This window comes from Diabrotica virgifera, chromosome 4 (assembly GCF_917563875.1).
Source record: "Diabrotica virgifera virgifera chromosome 4, PGI_DIABVI_V3a".
NCBI lineage: Eukaryota > Metazoa > Arthropoda > Insecta > Coleoptera > Chrysomelidae > Diabrotica > Diabrotica virgifera.
The window spans coordinates 232,174,225-232,190,222 of record NC_065446.1 but is presented as its reverse complement, the minus strand read 5'-3'; the positions used below and the strand labels follow the sequence as shown (position 1 = coordinate 232,190,222).

The 15,998-nt window shown below is 33.5% G+C and overlaps 1 protein-coding gene across 39 annotated transcripts in view; it reads right to left on the bottom strand.

Annotated features, from left to right (window-relative positions):
• Nucleotides 1-15,998, bottom strand: part of LOC114327522 (microtubule-actin cross-linking factor 1) — an 865,580-nt gene that overhangs the window by 280,757 nt on the left and 568,825 nt on the right. For 3 of the 39 annotated variants that reach the window (XM_028276157.2, XM_028276161.2, XM_028276187.2), the window contains exon 2: nucleotides 9,156-9,617. The exons of the other annotated variants lie outside the window; for them this stretch is intronic. In XM_028276157.2, coding sequence (XP_028131958.1) covers nucleotides 9,156-9,581 — 426 coding nt within the window. In that variant the 5' untranslated portion in view covers nucleotides 9,582-9,617. The remainder of the gene's footprint in view (nucleotides 1-9,155; nucleotides 9,618-15,998) is intronic. 39 annotated transcript variants of the gene reach the window in all.

Here is a 15,998-nt window from a genome sequence, read left to right as displayed (position 1 = left end):
TCATGGTAAAAATGGCAACATTTTTCTTGCCAGACTCAATGGCACTGTGCATTAATGTACCATACCTCCATGTACGAATGTCATTTCTCCATAAAATTATGCTGCAAAATCTCAATGTGGGTATGTGTTACAACATACAAAAATAATGCGGCAATGAACTGATTGCGGTTTTGGCCGCTGCAGGTGTCAGAATATAAACTGATCTCTGTGATGTCTTTTGGCAGAGTTTTTATCCACTTGACCAATGCTATTCTAATTTCGAAGCTGCCACGTTGACCATTAATCTCTGTCCATGCATAACAGTGTGCAATATTTGGAGGTGCCGCTTCATAGAATGTAAATTTGTAAGCACACAATTTAAGAGAATAATACATTTGTGACACATCCGAGGATGGCATTTGCAATATACTTTGTAAATCGAATGAAGCATTTAAAAAATTTTTTTCTTCAGCTGCTCGAAGTTTGTCATATTTTTTTGCCTCGGCTGCTTTGTCCCTTCTTTGTAGATGTTGCTTATAATCTTCTTCATGAATAGTTTTTTTCTTGTACTGGTTGCAAATTTCACACTGGTCTTTCTTGGGATTAAAAAATGACATATTATAATGTTTTCCAAATATACTACGATAAGTGACTTCACTAACATGAGCTTCATCTCGACTTTTGCCCTGTTCCATATAAAGCTCAAACACTTTGCTAATTGACATTTTACTCTATGTAAAATATTTTCATTTATTTTACTTATTAAAGTATTTTTTAAATGGAAAATTACTTATTCTAAATACAAAGATATTGTGACGAATTACCGACCGCAAATAACAGGCTTCGTCTGACTCGCAGAACAAGTGAGGAAATGATTTCTCGTGAATGTTCGACAGTCCAGGCCACGGATTACTAGTGGTGGGCGGTTCCGTTTTTCTGGAACGTTTAAGAACATGGTTGTTATTTTTGTATTCATTATATAAGGATGTCCATTTTTAAGAGTAGGGAGTCTGTAAAATAAATTCGTCTGTACAGTTATATAAATAATAAAGTCGTATATAAATACGAGCCGCTAGTTTCATTGTAATTATAAGTTATTACAGTAAAAATAGCTACAATATAAAGAAAAATATAAACAAATATTGTTACGTTAGCTACCTGTCAATGACCCACTAGAGAATTCTATTAATGGGACCCCAAGTAAACAATATTCGATTCCCTGCGAGAGGTACAGGGGTTCTCGAGCTGCCTCGATGTCTTAAGCTTTTTCCACATGCAGGCGGTTACGCCGCGATTTACCAGTTTAAACGCTGGTAAACTCGCGGTTGCATGTGTACGCATGTTGAGCGGTTGCGTTTGTTTCTATGTTAACTTGAACCGCGACGGTTGGGTTTTTCAGGTAAACCGCGACGTCGACGTTGGCAAACCGCCCTCATGTGGACGAGCTGTTAGGAATAATTATATTTATTCCAAACAACATCTTGCAAATTTTTGGTGGAGTTGAGACAGCTGGATCGGAGTATTTAAATAAAGAATTCTTATTGTAAGATTCAGTGGCAATAATAAATTGATATTGGTTGTACGGTTAACAGTCGGGAATACCAATTGTAATAAATGTATTATATAAATTATATTTTAGTGTAAGTAATATTAAGTTGTAACGTTACAAACGTCACATCTTTGATATTTTATTTTTAAATAATTATTTTACTTTATTTTCTTTAATATTTCATTAGTAATAATTTTCTTCTACTTATTCGTTTTAACTTGCTTTTTCGTTAAAACCTAGTTTGGCGCCCATTCTATAATAGGCAACCCTATTTACAGTGTATCATCTCTTGTGTTCCGTGTTCGTTATTTCAAATATCGGTCCAAGGTTCATTGTCATGTCGTTTTAATGACAGTGACAGCCCCCGTATTTCATTCTCAAAATGGTGGTGGAAATGTAATAAAAGGCAAAAAAGCTTCAAAATTAAATCATTTTTATTCCAAATAAAATCTTCCTCTTGGGGTGAGTTTTACGTAAAGTTTTTTTAATAATTTCTTACAATCATTATATTCCATCCATACCTAGCTTCTTATAACATTTTTTCTAATATTTTTTTATATCTAACCTCCAATGTCAAACCATGTGTTCTGATATTTTAGTTTTAAATATTATCTTAAAAAAATCATCTTTTTAATTAAAATTATCTTTTAAATTTACATATATGCACGTTTAGTAATCAAAATTGTAACTATTCTCCTCATCTAAATTCCATTTAATTTATTCTTGTCATCTGCTACTCTTTGGATTAAAGAATGGCAGGCTGGCACACGTTGGTTTTTCTTCTTGATGATTGATATGTATTTCTATTTTATAGTTTTTGGAAAGAAATCAAAAAGTGCTCCCTTCGGGAGCTTCAAGCCGATCACCGGTGATGCTACTCATAAGGCCGACAAAAATGAAGACCAGGACATCTAGACTGCAACAATTACCACCTCCAACTGCTGGGGCCTAGGGCCGAAGATCCGCCCAGGCCTACAAGAAGTCTACAGCAGTACCATACGACATCAAGAAGTTAGCATCAGCTACCAAAAGCCATAAGTATAATCCAGACTTGTTAGTTTTTGGCAAGAATTTGAATACATTTGTTAATGCAATTTACTAAGTCATATTTTTATTATATCTTTATGAACAATAAACATGATTAGTTAAAAATACTGTTTTGTTTGCTTCCATTCTAAATTTTCAGAGTTCATTTCTAAGATTAGGACAAGACGAACACACACCTGAGTGACTGAGCCAAGCTAGGGGTGTAACGATGGCTATCTTGGATGATTAAGGTAATATTTTCGAATGTTATTTCAATTGGCTGGGGTAGTCCATCGCTTCTTTGGTTTCAAAGTATAATAGTATGGTATAGTTAGACCCAAACCCAGCATTTAAAGTGAAAGTTATCCTCCAACACTAAATTGTTCTATCTATATGGTCCATATAATGTTCAGAAAAAAGTCACACCATTTTGAGCGTCGGGTGGGGGGGGGGGGGAGGGAATCTGTGAATTCGTAGTTTTTTACGTTTTTCGTCAATATTTCTAAAACTATGCGGTTTAGCATGAACAACCCTCTATACAAAATTGTTCTACATTAAATTTGAAATAAAAAAGGACCTATGCATAACCCTTCTAAAATGAACGGTTCCAAAGTTACGGAGGTAGTATAGTATAATTGGTCCAAAAAAAGGCCTAACCCAGACATCCAAAGTAAAAGTTTTCCTTCAACACCAAATTGTTCTATATGGTCCACATATTGTTTAGTACAAAGTTACACCATTTTGAGCGTTAGGTTTGGGGGGGGAGATGGGGGAGAAGTCGGTAAATTAGTAGTTTTTTTACGTTTTTCGTCAATATTTCTAAAACTATGCTTTAGCGTAAAGAATGTTCTATAGAAAAATGTTCTACATGAAATTTAAAACAAAAAAGGTTCTATACATAATGGTTATAAAATCAACGGTTCCAGAGATACGGACGGTGAATAGTGGAGGTTTTCGATACTTTTTATATTTACCGACTTCTCCCCCCCAAACCCGACGCTCAAAATGGTGTGACTTTTTTCTGAACATTATGTGGACCATATAGAACAATTTGGTGTTGTAGGATAACTTTCACTTTGGATGTCTGGGTTTTTGGTATAGTTATACCATACATTGCCCAAAAAATATAAAAAGTATCGAAAACCTCGACTTTTCACCGTCCGTAACTCTGGAACCGTTGATGTTATAACAATTATGTATGCAAGATTTTTTGTTTAAAATTTCATGTAGAACAGTTTTGTATATAACATTATTTACGCTAAAGCATAGTTTTAGAAATATTGACGAAAAACGTAAAAAAAAAACTACTAATTTACCGACTTCTCCCCCATCTGCCCCCCAAACCGGACGCTCAAAATTGTGTAACTTTTTACTGAACAATATGTGGACCATACAGAACAATTTGGTGTTGGAGGAAAACTTTTACTTTGGATGTTTGGGTTAGGCCTTTTTTTGGACCAGTTATACTATACGGACCGCGTTATGTAATAGCGGATTAAGCGCCAAAATGTAGTTTTGAGATAAATCGGTTTAAAGATTTTAAATTTGTTTTTGGTACTATTTCTAAAATATAGTACTGACATGTTTCATATTTAATATATTAATGAAAATGTAAATAGACTTTTACATGTGTTTAAAATTTTTTAAAAATAATTTATATTTTAAACGTTATTCGATCAAATGTCGCTTAATTCGTTAATGATTGTTTAAGATATGCATGAGTTAAGATCCGAATACCGGATTAAGAGACATATTTGTCGCTTAATCTGATGTTACCTGACAAAGGATGTCTTTTAATTCGATATCTTAAACGTTGGTAAATATGTTATGTTTTGTAATAAAGAATTAACCGACTATTCGTGGCGCTTGATTCGTTATTACACTTACAAAGATGCGGATTTTTGTTTATGACAATGGATTATGTACCATTATTGGCGTTTAGTTCGATATTACAAATCCTAATGTGAGATTTTTTTAATAAAATAAAAAATGTCGCTTAATACAGGCATTTAAAAACAACTTTTTTTAAATTTTTTTACAAAAAACATATTTTTATACATAGATTTGCACCCTAGCTGCAAGATGGCACTAATATCTCGATTTTGGACTTTTGGCGGTTAATCCGTTATTACATAACGCGGTCCATACTACCTCCGTAACTTTGGAACCATGCATTTTAGAAAGATTATGCATAGGACCTTTTTTATTTCAAATTTAATGTAGAACAATTTTGTATAGAGGGTTGTTCATGCTAAACCGCATAGTTTTAGAAATATTGACGAAAAACGTAAAAAACTACGAATTTACCGATTTCTCCCCCCTCTCCCCCCAAACCCGACGCTGAAAATGGTGTGACTTTTTTCTGGACATTGTGTGGACCACATAGAACAATTTGGTGTTGAAGGATAACTTTCACTTTGGATGTCTGGGTTATAGCCAGGGAGGTAGTGTCAAATTTGACCGGAGCATTTTAGCATGGCTGGTTTCTTATTATTTAGGTAGGTGCTCCAAAGCTTATTAACAAATGATGTGTCAGCTGGCCCAAAACCGGGGATTTTAGTCAAAAAAAGGTAAAACATGAAAGTTGATGGACCAACGCTACAGCTTAAATGTCAAATATTTATATACGTTACTCAGAACATTTAATGGACTTGCTTACTTGGCGCCTACCTTTCACTCAGGAGATCGGGGTTCAAATCCTGGGGCGGAAAATTCTTTTTGTTTTTTAAATTGACATTTTATTTTGAAAAATATTTATTTTTATAATACCACGTTTTTATTATTTATACGAGACAATATAAAAAATCTGTATGTCTTTTATAGAATTATGCATAGAACTTATGAAATAGCATAATATATACATTTGATCATTATGATTCACCTTAATAATAAGCAAAATTACTGTACATGAACCCCTGAAGCTTCCTGAGTTAGTACGACCAATCTAAGTAAAAAAGGGGGTTGGCCTCCCCACCCCACCCCCCTCCTGACATTTTTTTATCTTTTTAGACAAACTGTTTTTTGCATAATTTTATGTTATGTAAAACCAAAAAATACATATAACCCTAATTTTTCACTTTTCTATCACCAACCCCCATTTTTAATAGCAATCTAATTATTGCCCTTTTCTCTATAATATATAAAAATGAATTTTTGTCTGTATGTCCCTTATAGAATCGTAAACTATGCATTTAATCATATAATGACCTCAAGCAAAGTTTTTGTACTTACATGAACCGATGAACCCAGGAAGGAGTTAATACGACCAACCTAAGTAATCATTATTTTGTGATGTCTGCGTAAATAAATTATTTACGCAGACACCACAAAACAATAAGTATGTATTGTTTATTAGAAAAAAGTAGACGCAATATTTTTGAGTATTTTTTGGCTTTCTGGTAATTTTTAGGTATTTAACTTTTAAACATTATTTGGTTCTAAGGCGGTACGAAGTTTGCCTGGTCAGCTAGGTAATACTAAAAAAATATTCTTGGACTAGTTTGGCAAAGACTAAAAAGTATAAATCATTAATTTATGAATTTTAGATTGTAAGAAAAAAGCGTCCACATGGAACAAGTGGAAGAAGGTCTGAAAACACTTGAGATTACCAATTGGAGGAACAAAGCAAGGAACAGAACAGATTGGCGGAAAATCTTAGAACAAGCCAGGAGCCAAAAAGGGTTGTCGAGCTACTGATGATGATGATAAAGAAAAAATCGTCAGCTGCATTATGTAGGTACATGGCAAAAAATGTTAGCTGGCCAAGTGAACGTGACAGAAAAATACGGAAATCCCGTATCATTTTTTCTTCATCATCATCATCAGTAGCTCGACAACCCTTTTTGGCTCCTGGCTTGTTCTAAGATTTTCCGCCATTCTGTTCTGTTCCTTGCTTTGTTCCTCCAATTGGTAATCTCAAGTGTTTCAGACCTTCTTCCACTTGTTCCATGTGGACGCTTTTTTCTTACAATCTAAAATTCATAAATTAATGATTTATACTTTTTAGTCTTTGCCAAACTAGTCCAAGAATATTTTTTTAGTATTACCTAGCTGACCAGGCAAACTTCGTACCGCCTTAGAACCAAATAATGTTTAAAAGTTAAATACCTAAAAATTACCAGAAAGCCAAAAAATAATCAAAAATATTGCGTCTACTTTTTTCTAATAAACAATACATACTTATTGTTTTGTGGTGTCTGCGTAAATAATTTATTTACGCAGACATCACAAAATAATGATTACTTAGGTTGGTCGTATTAACTCCTTCCTGGGTTCATGTAAGTACAAAAACTTTGCTTGAGGTCATTATATATGATTAAATGCATAGTTTACGATTCGATAAGGGACATACAGACAAAAATTCATTTTTATATATTATAGAGAACAGGGAAATAATTAGATTGCTATTAAAAATGGGGGTTGGTGATAGAAAAGTGAAAAATTAGGGTTGTATGTATTTTTGGTTTTACATCACATAAAATTATGCAAAAAACAGTTTGTCTAAAAAGATAAAAAAATGTCAGGAGGGGGGTGGGGTGGGGAGGCCAACCCCCTTTTTCACTTAGATTGGTCGTACTAACTCAGGAAGCTTCAGGGGTTCATGTACAGTAATTTTGCTTATTAAGGTGAATCATAATACTTATGATCAAATGTATATATTATGCTATTTCATAAGTTCTATGCATAATTCTATTAAAAGACATACAGATTTTTTTATATTGTCTCGTATAAATAATAAAAACGTGGTATTATAGAAATAAATATTTTTCAAATAAAATGTCAATTTAAAAAACAAAAAGAACTTGCCGCGCCAGGATTTGAACCCCGATCTCCTGATTGAAAGGTAGGCGCCAAGTAAGCAAGTCCATTAAATGTTCTGAGTAACATATATAAATATTTGACATTTAAGCTGTAGCGTTGGTCCATCAACTTTCATGTTTTACCGTTTCTTGACTAAAATCCCCGGTTTTGGGCCAGCTGACACATCATTTGTTAATAAGCTTTGGAGCACCTACCTAAATAATAAGAAACCAGCCATGCTAAAATGCTCCGGTCAAATTTGACACTACCTCCCTGGCTATTATGCCATCTTTTGGATCAACTATACTATACTATAAATAAATTTAAATAAATATAAATAAAAACTAAATAAAATAATAGTCCGTTCTTTAAGCCCGGCCGCACATCAAAGAAACATGAAACGTAAATTACGTTTCATGGAAATAAACCACTGCTAAACAAATATATATCCGGCCATTTATGAGACTCTCCGAAAATAAAAATGTGTCATGAGCATGAATCACACTCGTTTCATTAGTAGGCGGACTTTGAGATTTTTTAGCAGTGTTTTCTTTTCATGAAACATCTTTTTCGTTTCATGTTTCATGTTTTTCGTTTCATGTTTCTTTGGTGTGCGGCTTGGCTAACGGTAAAGTATTGCAAAACCTCTATATTTTAAAGAACCGCTTGGATTGACATGAAATTTGGCATACACATAGTTAACAAGTCAAAGAAAAAAAGTGATATTGTGCCGACATGTGCTTTTGCCCTGGGGGTGGTTTTCACCCCCTCTTGGGGGTGAAAAAATAATCGTCCAAAAAAAGTCAGGAAATGGATAAACTGGCTAATTTTAAGTAACTTTTGTTTTATAGAGTTTTTTCACTAAGTTAATACTTTTCGAGTTATTTGGCAGTGAATATGTTCATTTCATAAGCACTTTAAATCGATTAAACTTACAGATCATATTATAAACACAACATAAATAAAATAATTTGTGGAGCGGTAACGATTAATTTCATTTAAGTTGCAATTAGGGGGTGGTCTTCCCGATTTTTTTTTTGCAAAAACAAAAGGGACCAACTTTATTTTGAGCGTAACTTGCTTAAATTTAATGCTAGAAACTTTTTGTAAAAACAGAAATAAAGCTTTTTTTAAACACTTTAAAAAAGTTATAATGGGTTTTTCCCAAAAATTGCTTAATTTTTTGGATATTTCACGTCGAAATATTCTATTTGAAATTTGGTGAATATGAATATAATTTTCATTGGCTATAACTCTGGTTCTACGAGATCCGGAGACCTAACGTGTACACCATTTTTTTTACTTTTTTATAGACTATATTTTTGCTAAGAACGTTTTTTTCGACAAAATACTTACTTTTTGAGTTATTTGCGAAAAACCGTCTAAAAATGTGGATATTTTGTTGAAAAATGAGCATATTCACTCGCAAATAACTCGAAAAGTGTTGACTTGGAGAAAAAGCTTTATAGAACAAAAGTTACTTAAAATTAGTCAGTTTAGGTACCCATTTCCGGACTTATTTTGGACATATATTTTTTCACCCCCAAGAGGGGGTGAAAGTTACCCCCAGGACAAAAGCACACATCGGCACAATATCACTTTTTTTCTTTGACATATAAGCTATGTATATGCCAAATTTCATGTCAATCCAAGCGGTTCTTTACAATTTAGAGCAAAAACCGTGAAAGAATGGACTATTTTAAGTGTTAAGAGTAGAGACTAATAAATTAGAAATAATTTTACATAAATTAAAGATTAAATCGTTACAAAATCAAACAAGCTTGATATTATATAAACTGACCTTAACTCTTTTAGCACTCATTTGACTTCTACTTTGGGTCATCTCCTGCCCACCTTCAATACTCTTCAAGTCAGCTCTTCTCATCATCTCCTCGGGATGGCTCTGTTCCTCACCGCGGGTCAACGTCATCACTTTCCTCACAACTTTCGTGGTAATTCTTCGTCTTCCATCGTCATGGTTTCTACTAGTTTTAACTGAGTCGAATGAACTAGCTAATAGTTCCGTAGAGAGCTTTTTTCTAGTGTAAACGGCAGTGAGATTTTCGGTGTCGGAAAAACTTGTCACTATGGGCGGTCCCATTGGGGAACTCGGTGATCCCATTTGGGAACTCGATGGGGAACCACCGGGAACGGTTCCTTGGACGAAAAGTCTTTTCGGAGTACCACCCGAAGGAGAACTGTCTTTGACGAAACGGTACATCGACATTTTTTTATATTTTTTTATGCATTAGATGTTGAAGCACTTAAAAAATAACTTAATGAATATCACTGATATTTTTTTAATATTTTTGAAAACGATTGGAGGTACCTTCTTTATGCAGCACAAAAGTGGTTAATATTACAGAACGAGTTACTAATAGAAGCCAGATACTAAATTTCAATATTCTTATGAATTATTCGTTTAGGGGGCATCCATAAACTACGTCGTAAAAAATTTGGACTTTTTAATACCCTCCCCCCCCTTCCGTCGTAATTCGTCGGTTACAGACGAACCCCCCCCCATGTCGACGTCGTCATTGCAGTTCACGACCCCAATTTCAGTGATTTAAAAAAATTCAATGTTATTTCTGTTTTTTTTAATCAACCTTGAAACTTTATTTCCGAATGTATCATAACAAGAACAATTAAGGGGGTAGGCGCAAAATCTTGGTCCAACGCTATTTAAATGCATTATTTTTTCGAATCCTGAGAAAACTAATAAATATATTTAAAAAATATAAATGCAGAATGAAAGATTACATTATTACCGAGGGCTGAAAGTCCCTTAGAATAAACAAAAGATTTCTTTTGAATTAAATTTTTGAACTTAAAAATCAGACTAAATATTTTTTTTATCTCTGTAACTTATTAAAATAAACATTATAGATGTTTTCAGAAACTTTTGGCCCTCGGTAATAATGTAATCTCTCAATGTGCGTTTAAATTTTTCAAAAATTTTTATTAGTTTTCTGAGCATTCGAAAAAAATGAATGCATTTAAATAGCATTGAATCAAGATTTTGCGTATAAATCTTCTCTAAGTATAAATACGACTTACTAACTAAATATAACACAATATTTTATTTGCATTCATTCTTTCAGAACTATTTTTCACACACAGTATGCAGCACATAAATGAACTAACAATTGAATATTGTTTGCTTACAAACATTTTTCTGTATATAGAAGCGCTTGTTTAAACCCAAAGAACAATGTCTTATTGTTTGTTGTCCTGTACAAAAGTGCTACCTAATATTATTTTAAGGCTGTGACTGATAAAAACAAAATGTATGCGATAAAAGTATCTATAAGAGAATTCTTTTTAATTTTAACAAAGGTGTATTTATTCGTAAACGTTTTGTTTTATTTTCAATTTCATTTCAAAAACTATAGGTACGTTTTTATATGAATATCTGATACTTTAATGCTGGTAAAAGCTAGTAAAAATTATATTTATAGAGACAGTAGCGACAAATTTAAATATACCAATATATTAAACGACGTCGAATGTGCACTCATACCCCCCCCCCCACCCCCTGTCGTATTTCGTCGAAATAAGCAAGACTCCCTCCCTCCCTCTTCTCAACGACGTAGTTTATGGATGACCCCATTATGGTATGTACTCAGCTTTTATCAAATATCTCGTTAAGAATAACTACACTAATCACAGAAAGCATAGCATAATTTTTTAAACAGAAAAAAATTTAAAAATTATTTTTAATTTTTAGCAGAATGTTACAATTAGTCTAGGCGCCAAATAGAGGTCACCGTGTCCTTTTCAATTCTGATGGACAAACTCAGTGGTGTCTTATGGATTTTTGGCTGCTGATTACGAATTTCGAGGGTGGATTTCGATCCGAGTGGTCAAAAAATTGTTATAAATAATTTAATTGTTTATAAGGCTCTGGCTCATAAACTAAAAGAGATAAAAAAATGTTTCGAATAAAATTTGTTCGTTAATAAGAAATGAAGAAAAAAACGTTTACTAAACATAAATCCAACAATTAGAACTTAAGATATTGTAAAATTAGTGCACAATTCAAATTGCAAAATAAGTACTTTTCGAAGCTTTATCGATCGTAACTCGGCTTCTACGCATGCAAATGAGCCTTAGAAGGTCTCATTTTAAAGTTTAATGAATATGCTTTCAAACGAAGTTTATTAAATTACTTTGTCTTCATTTGTTTTAAAGTTATATCCGTTTGAAGTTAAAATTTTCTTAAAAAAATTGTACATTAATTTGTTTATAAGGGTTTCAAGCTAATTTGAGCTGTAAACAGTTATACTTTAATTAACAATAATGATAGAAGAACTCAAAAGGAACATTTTGAGCTTAAGAAAATGTTCGTATGTTTATTTTTGACCAAGATATTGATATTTTAATAGCGCGCTTTGAGGCGCGAGATTGGCTCACCGCGTAAAGGTTCACGCGCTAACTTCTCGATGCAAATTATAATTTCTATGTATACAGGGTGTCCCGGAAAATAGTGCGTTCCTTTAAGGTATGGAGAGAATACACAATTTGGAACAAAAAAGTCCTATACCATTTTTTTCTAAAGTTAAGCGTTTCCAAAAAAAAGTTAACATTGTTTTCCATATACCTGTATTTTAATGTTTGGAAATTTTAATAAACTGGCAACATCGTACGCACTACGGCATAATAACATAATAAGAACTCGTTTGTGATTGTGATTAACAGTATTTAAAATAATCCAACCTAATAGTAGGTAATACTACTTATGTATTTACTATTTGTTTACTAAAATTATTTTCTTTTGAAATGTATTGAAATACCTATTGCATAATTTTAAACGAATTACACATGTTTTAACATAAAAACACATCTTTTAACTAAACTAGTATTATGTATTTAGTAAGGTTTAAATGGGTTGAATGCTGAGTATTGCTGAGGGCTTTAACTGAATTACATAGTTTTAATAGTTTACAGTGGAACTTAAATACACCAGATAATGTCTCAGTAATTTGTTTACTTGTGAACTGAAATAACTAAGTTGTACTTACTTGAAAATAATTAATATACCGAATAGATGTTTCAAGTAACCTTTCACAAACACCATTCATAGGTAATAACATAATAGGTAATACATTCACTATTAGAAAACATTTTCGGCATTGACACTAAACAGGATTCTTTAAAACTATCTGTTTACTATCATCTTCATCTTCTATCTATTATTACATGGGACTGTCTATGCTTAAATTTGCGTACCGCACATAGTTGTCAGATTTAAATTTGGATACCAAAATACATTTTAATTTTTTGGTCAAACGGTTGCATTTAAAAAAAAATGTTATAAGAGTTTTTTGTTCTACATGGTGCCTTCTACCTATACCTTTAAGGAACGCACTATTTTCCGGGACACCCTGTATATACGTTACCTTCGTTTTTCATTTTCGAAGATCCTAATAAAATTTGATCATATAATTCTTATAATTAAATCATCATACTGTACCTCGCATCACCTTTCATTCTATTTACTTTGTCTTCTATTTTTTGTACTAAATGAGAAAAAAAAACATTAAAAACTAATATTTCAGAAATATAACTAAAAAGTAAGTGGATATTATTTATTAGTACTACATATTTTTACAAACATTATCTTTCATGCATCTGCATCGAGATATACAGAGAATCTCAGCTTTTTTACATCTGCATAAGTTCTTAGAGCAATTTTTATAGTCACATGGTGGTCAAGTCTGTTCTTGTAGGCAGTAAAACTAAAACTTTCTGTGGCTTCCGAGTCTAATTATCTATATGATATTCATATAAAGTGGATCTAGTTCTTTTGCAACATCATCAAGGCACGTCAACTGTGTGTATGCCGCCACAACATAAATGCTCGTTTTATATCAATGATGATGCTGTAAAAGAACTTGATCCATTTTTATATGGATATCACATATTGGCTCATTTGCATGCGTAGAAGCCGAGTTGCGATCGATAAAGCGTCGAAGAATACTTACATACTTGACTGTGAGCCGATTTTGCGCCTCATAGCGCGCCATTAAAATATCAATGTCTTGACCAAAAATAAACTTACGAACATTTTAAAAAGCTCAAAATGTTCCTTTTCAGTTCTTCTATCATTATTGTTAATTAAAGTATAAATGTTTATAGCTCAAATTTACTTGAAACCCTTATAAACAAATTAATGTACAATTTTTTTAAGAAAATTATAACTTCAAACGGGTATAACTTTAAAACAAATGAAGATAAAGTAATTTGACAAACTTTGTTTGGAAGCCTATTAACGAAGCTTTAAAATGAGACCTTCTAAGGCTCATTTGCAAGCATAGAAGTTAAGTTACGATCGATAAAGCTTCGAAAAATACTTATTTTGCAATTTGCAATTTGCATTGTGCACTAATTTTACAATATCTTGAGTTCTAACTGTTGGACTTTAGTTTAGTAAACGTTTTTTTCTTCGTTTTTTATTAACGAACAAATTTTATTTGAAACATTATTTTTTATCTCTTTTAGTTTATGAGCCAGAGCCTTATAAACAATTAAATTGTTTATAACAATTTTTTGACCACTCGGATCGAAATCCACCCTCGAAATTCGTAATCAGCAGCCAATAATCCATAAGAAACCGTTGAGTTTGTCCATCAGAATTGAAAAGGACACGGTGACCCCTCTGGCGCCTAGACTAAATACTCGTCTGTCGTCTCCTTTAGGTGTCTATAAACCCATATCATTTTAAGTTAAAGCGTGTTTTTTTTTCTAAAAAAACAAACAGTAAACAAAACGTTATTAAAGGAGAATATTATTTATTTTGGACATTTGTGTTCGAGAATTTGATCTGTTCACTATGTCTGCTTGAGTTTTCAATGAGAATGTGCGTTCTTACAAAAAATGAGTAATATAACGTCAGAACAAACAGCCCAAATTGTAGGTTTATTTTGAGATGGACGATCGCAGCAATATCTTGCTCATGTTACGGGAATCCAATAATCCAGCGTCCAAGGTACGGAGAAAGTGGAGGATACACAAGAAGGCCAGTTCTAGGACGTCTTAGGTGCATGAACCGCTCAGATGAATGTTATTTACATCTGCAGACTTTGAGTACACATCATGTTACAGGTAGACAACTGCGAAATGATCTTTCCAACTTTTCACAGCCCGTGGCCCATAATGTTTGGTTCGTAAAGTGCAAATTCGGTTAGAAACAGATTAAGGGAATTTGGAATCAGAGCCAGAATGCCTGCTACTGCTCCACTGATAACGAGTGCCCACCATATAGCACGTTTAAGTTTGGCACCAGAACATGCCGATTGGGATATTAACGACGAATACGTAATGAGGAGACAGCGATACGAAATGTTAAGATTGGTAATACCTACAGGGAAAGATAAGAGGAGAAAGGAGTATGGGATGAAGCAGAATGGGTTAAAACTTTTAAGGGACTAGTTTAAATGCAGTTCAACCTTTAAAGACGCATTCAACCGTTCTCTCCAGTTTTTTTTTGTTTTGCAGATCCCCTTGGTCCGCCGTTGCCTGGTCCCAAGTCCAGGATGAGAAAGGAGGAGGGTTAAGCAAGGGACTAACTATTCCTTCTTGTAAAAAAAAACATAGTTATGAAAACGAAGCACATGCCTCGGATAAGGACGGATCTTTTAAGACGACAAAAGCGACGACAAAAGACGATGAATATTGGAACCTGGAATGTACCAAGCCTATATAGGCCTGGAGTCCTAACTCAGGTGGTCAAAGAACTTGAATTCAGAAACATGGACATAACTGCCTTACAAGAGATTAGATGGACTGGAGAAGGCACACTAAAAGCTAATAAATCAGTAGTATTTTTCAGCGGAAGCGAACGGGAACATCAATTCGGCACTGGCTTTATAGTCAGGGAAAGTCGTGTGGGGGTCAGTCTTAACTTTCAAACCCGTTAATGAAAGACTCTTATATCAGACTCAAAGGACAACTACATAACTATTGCCTAGTTGCTGCCCATGCACCGACAAAGGAAAAGGAAGAGCATGTAAAAGATAACTTCTATGAGAAACTAGAGGAACTGATAAATAATCTACCCAAACAGGACATGCTTATTATCTTAGGGTATTTCAATGCAAAGATTGGGAAGGAAGCAGCGTACAAACTAACAATAGGTAACCATAGTCTTCACGATGTCAGCAACGATAATGGAACAAGGTTAATAGACTTTGCAGCGTCCCACAACCTACTAATAAAATCGACAATGTTCGAACACAAGAAAATACACAAACAAACATGGGTCTCCAACGACGGCGTCACAAGAAATCAGATCGATCATGTTCTAGTAGATGCCAGGAGGGGTAGTAACTGTCTAGACGTAAGAAACCTAAGAGGAGCTGATGGAGACACGGATCACTTTCTGGTAAAAGCGAAGATAAGGACAAGAATAGCGTCCAAAAAAACACACAAAAATATACCAACACATTTATGGAATACCGGAGTTCTACGTAATAAGAAGGCAGAACAGAAATTTCAAAAGGCTATAAAAATCTCTCTAACACACACAGAAGACTATAACAACATAGACTCAGCTTGGAAAAATATCAAATTAGCCCTGACAAGCGTATCAGATGAAATACTAGGACAAAAAAAGAAAACAACAAAAAAATGGTTCGATGATGAT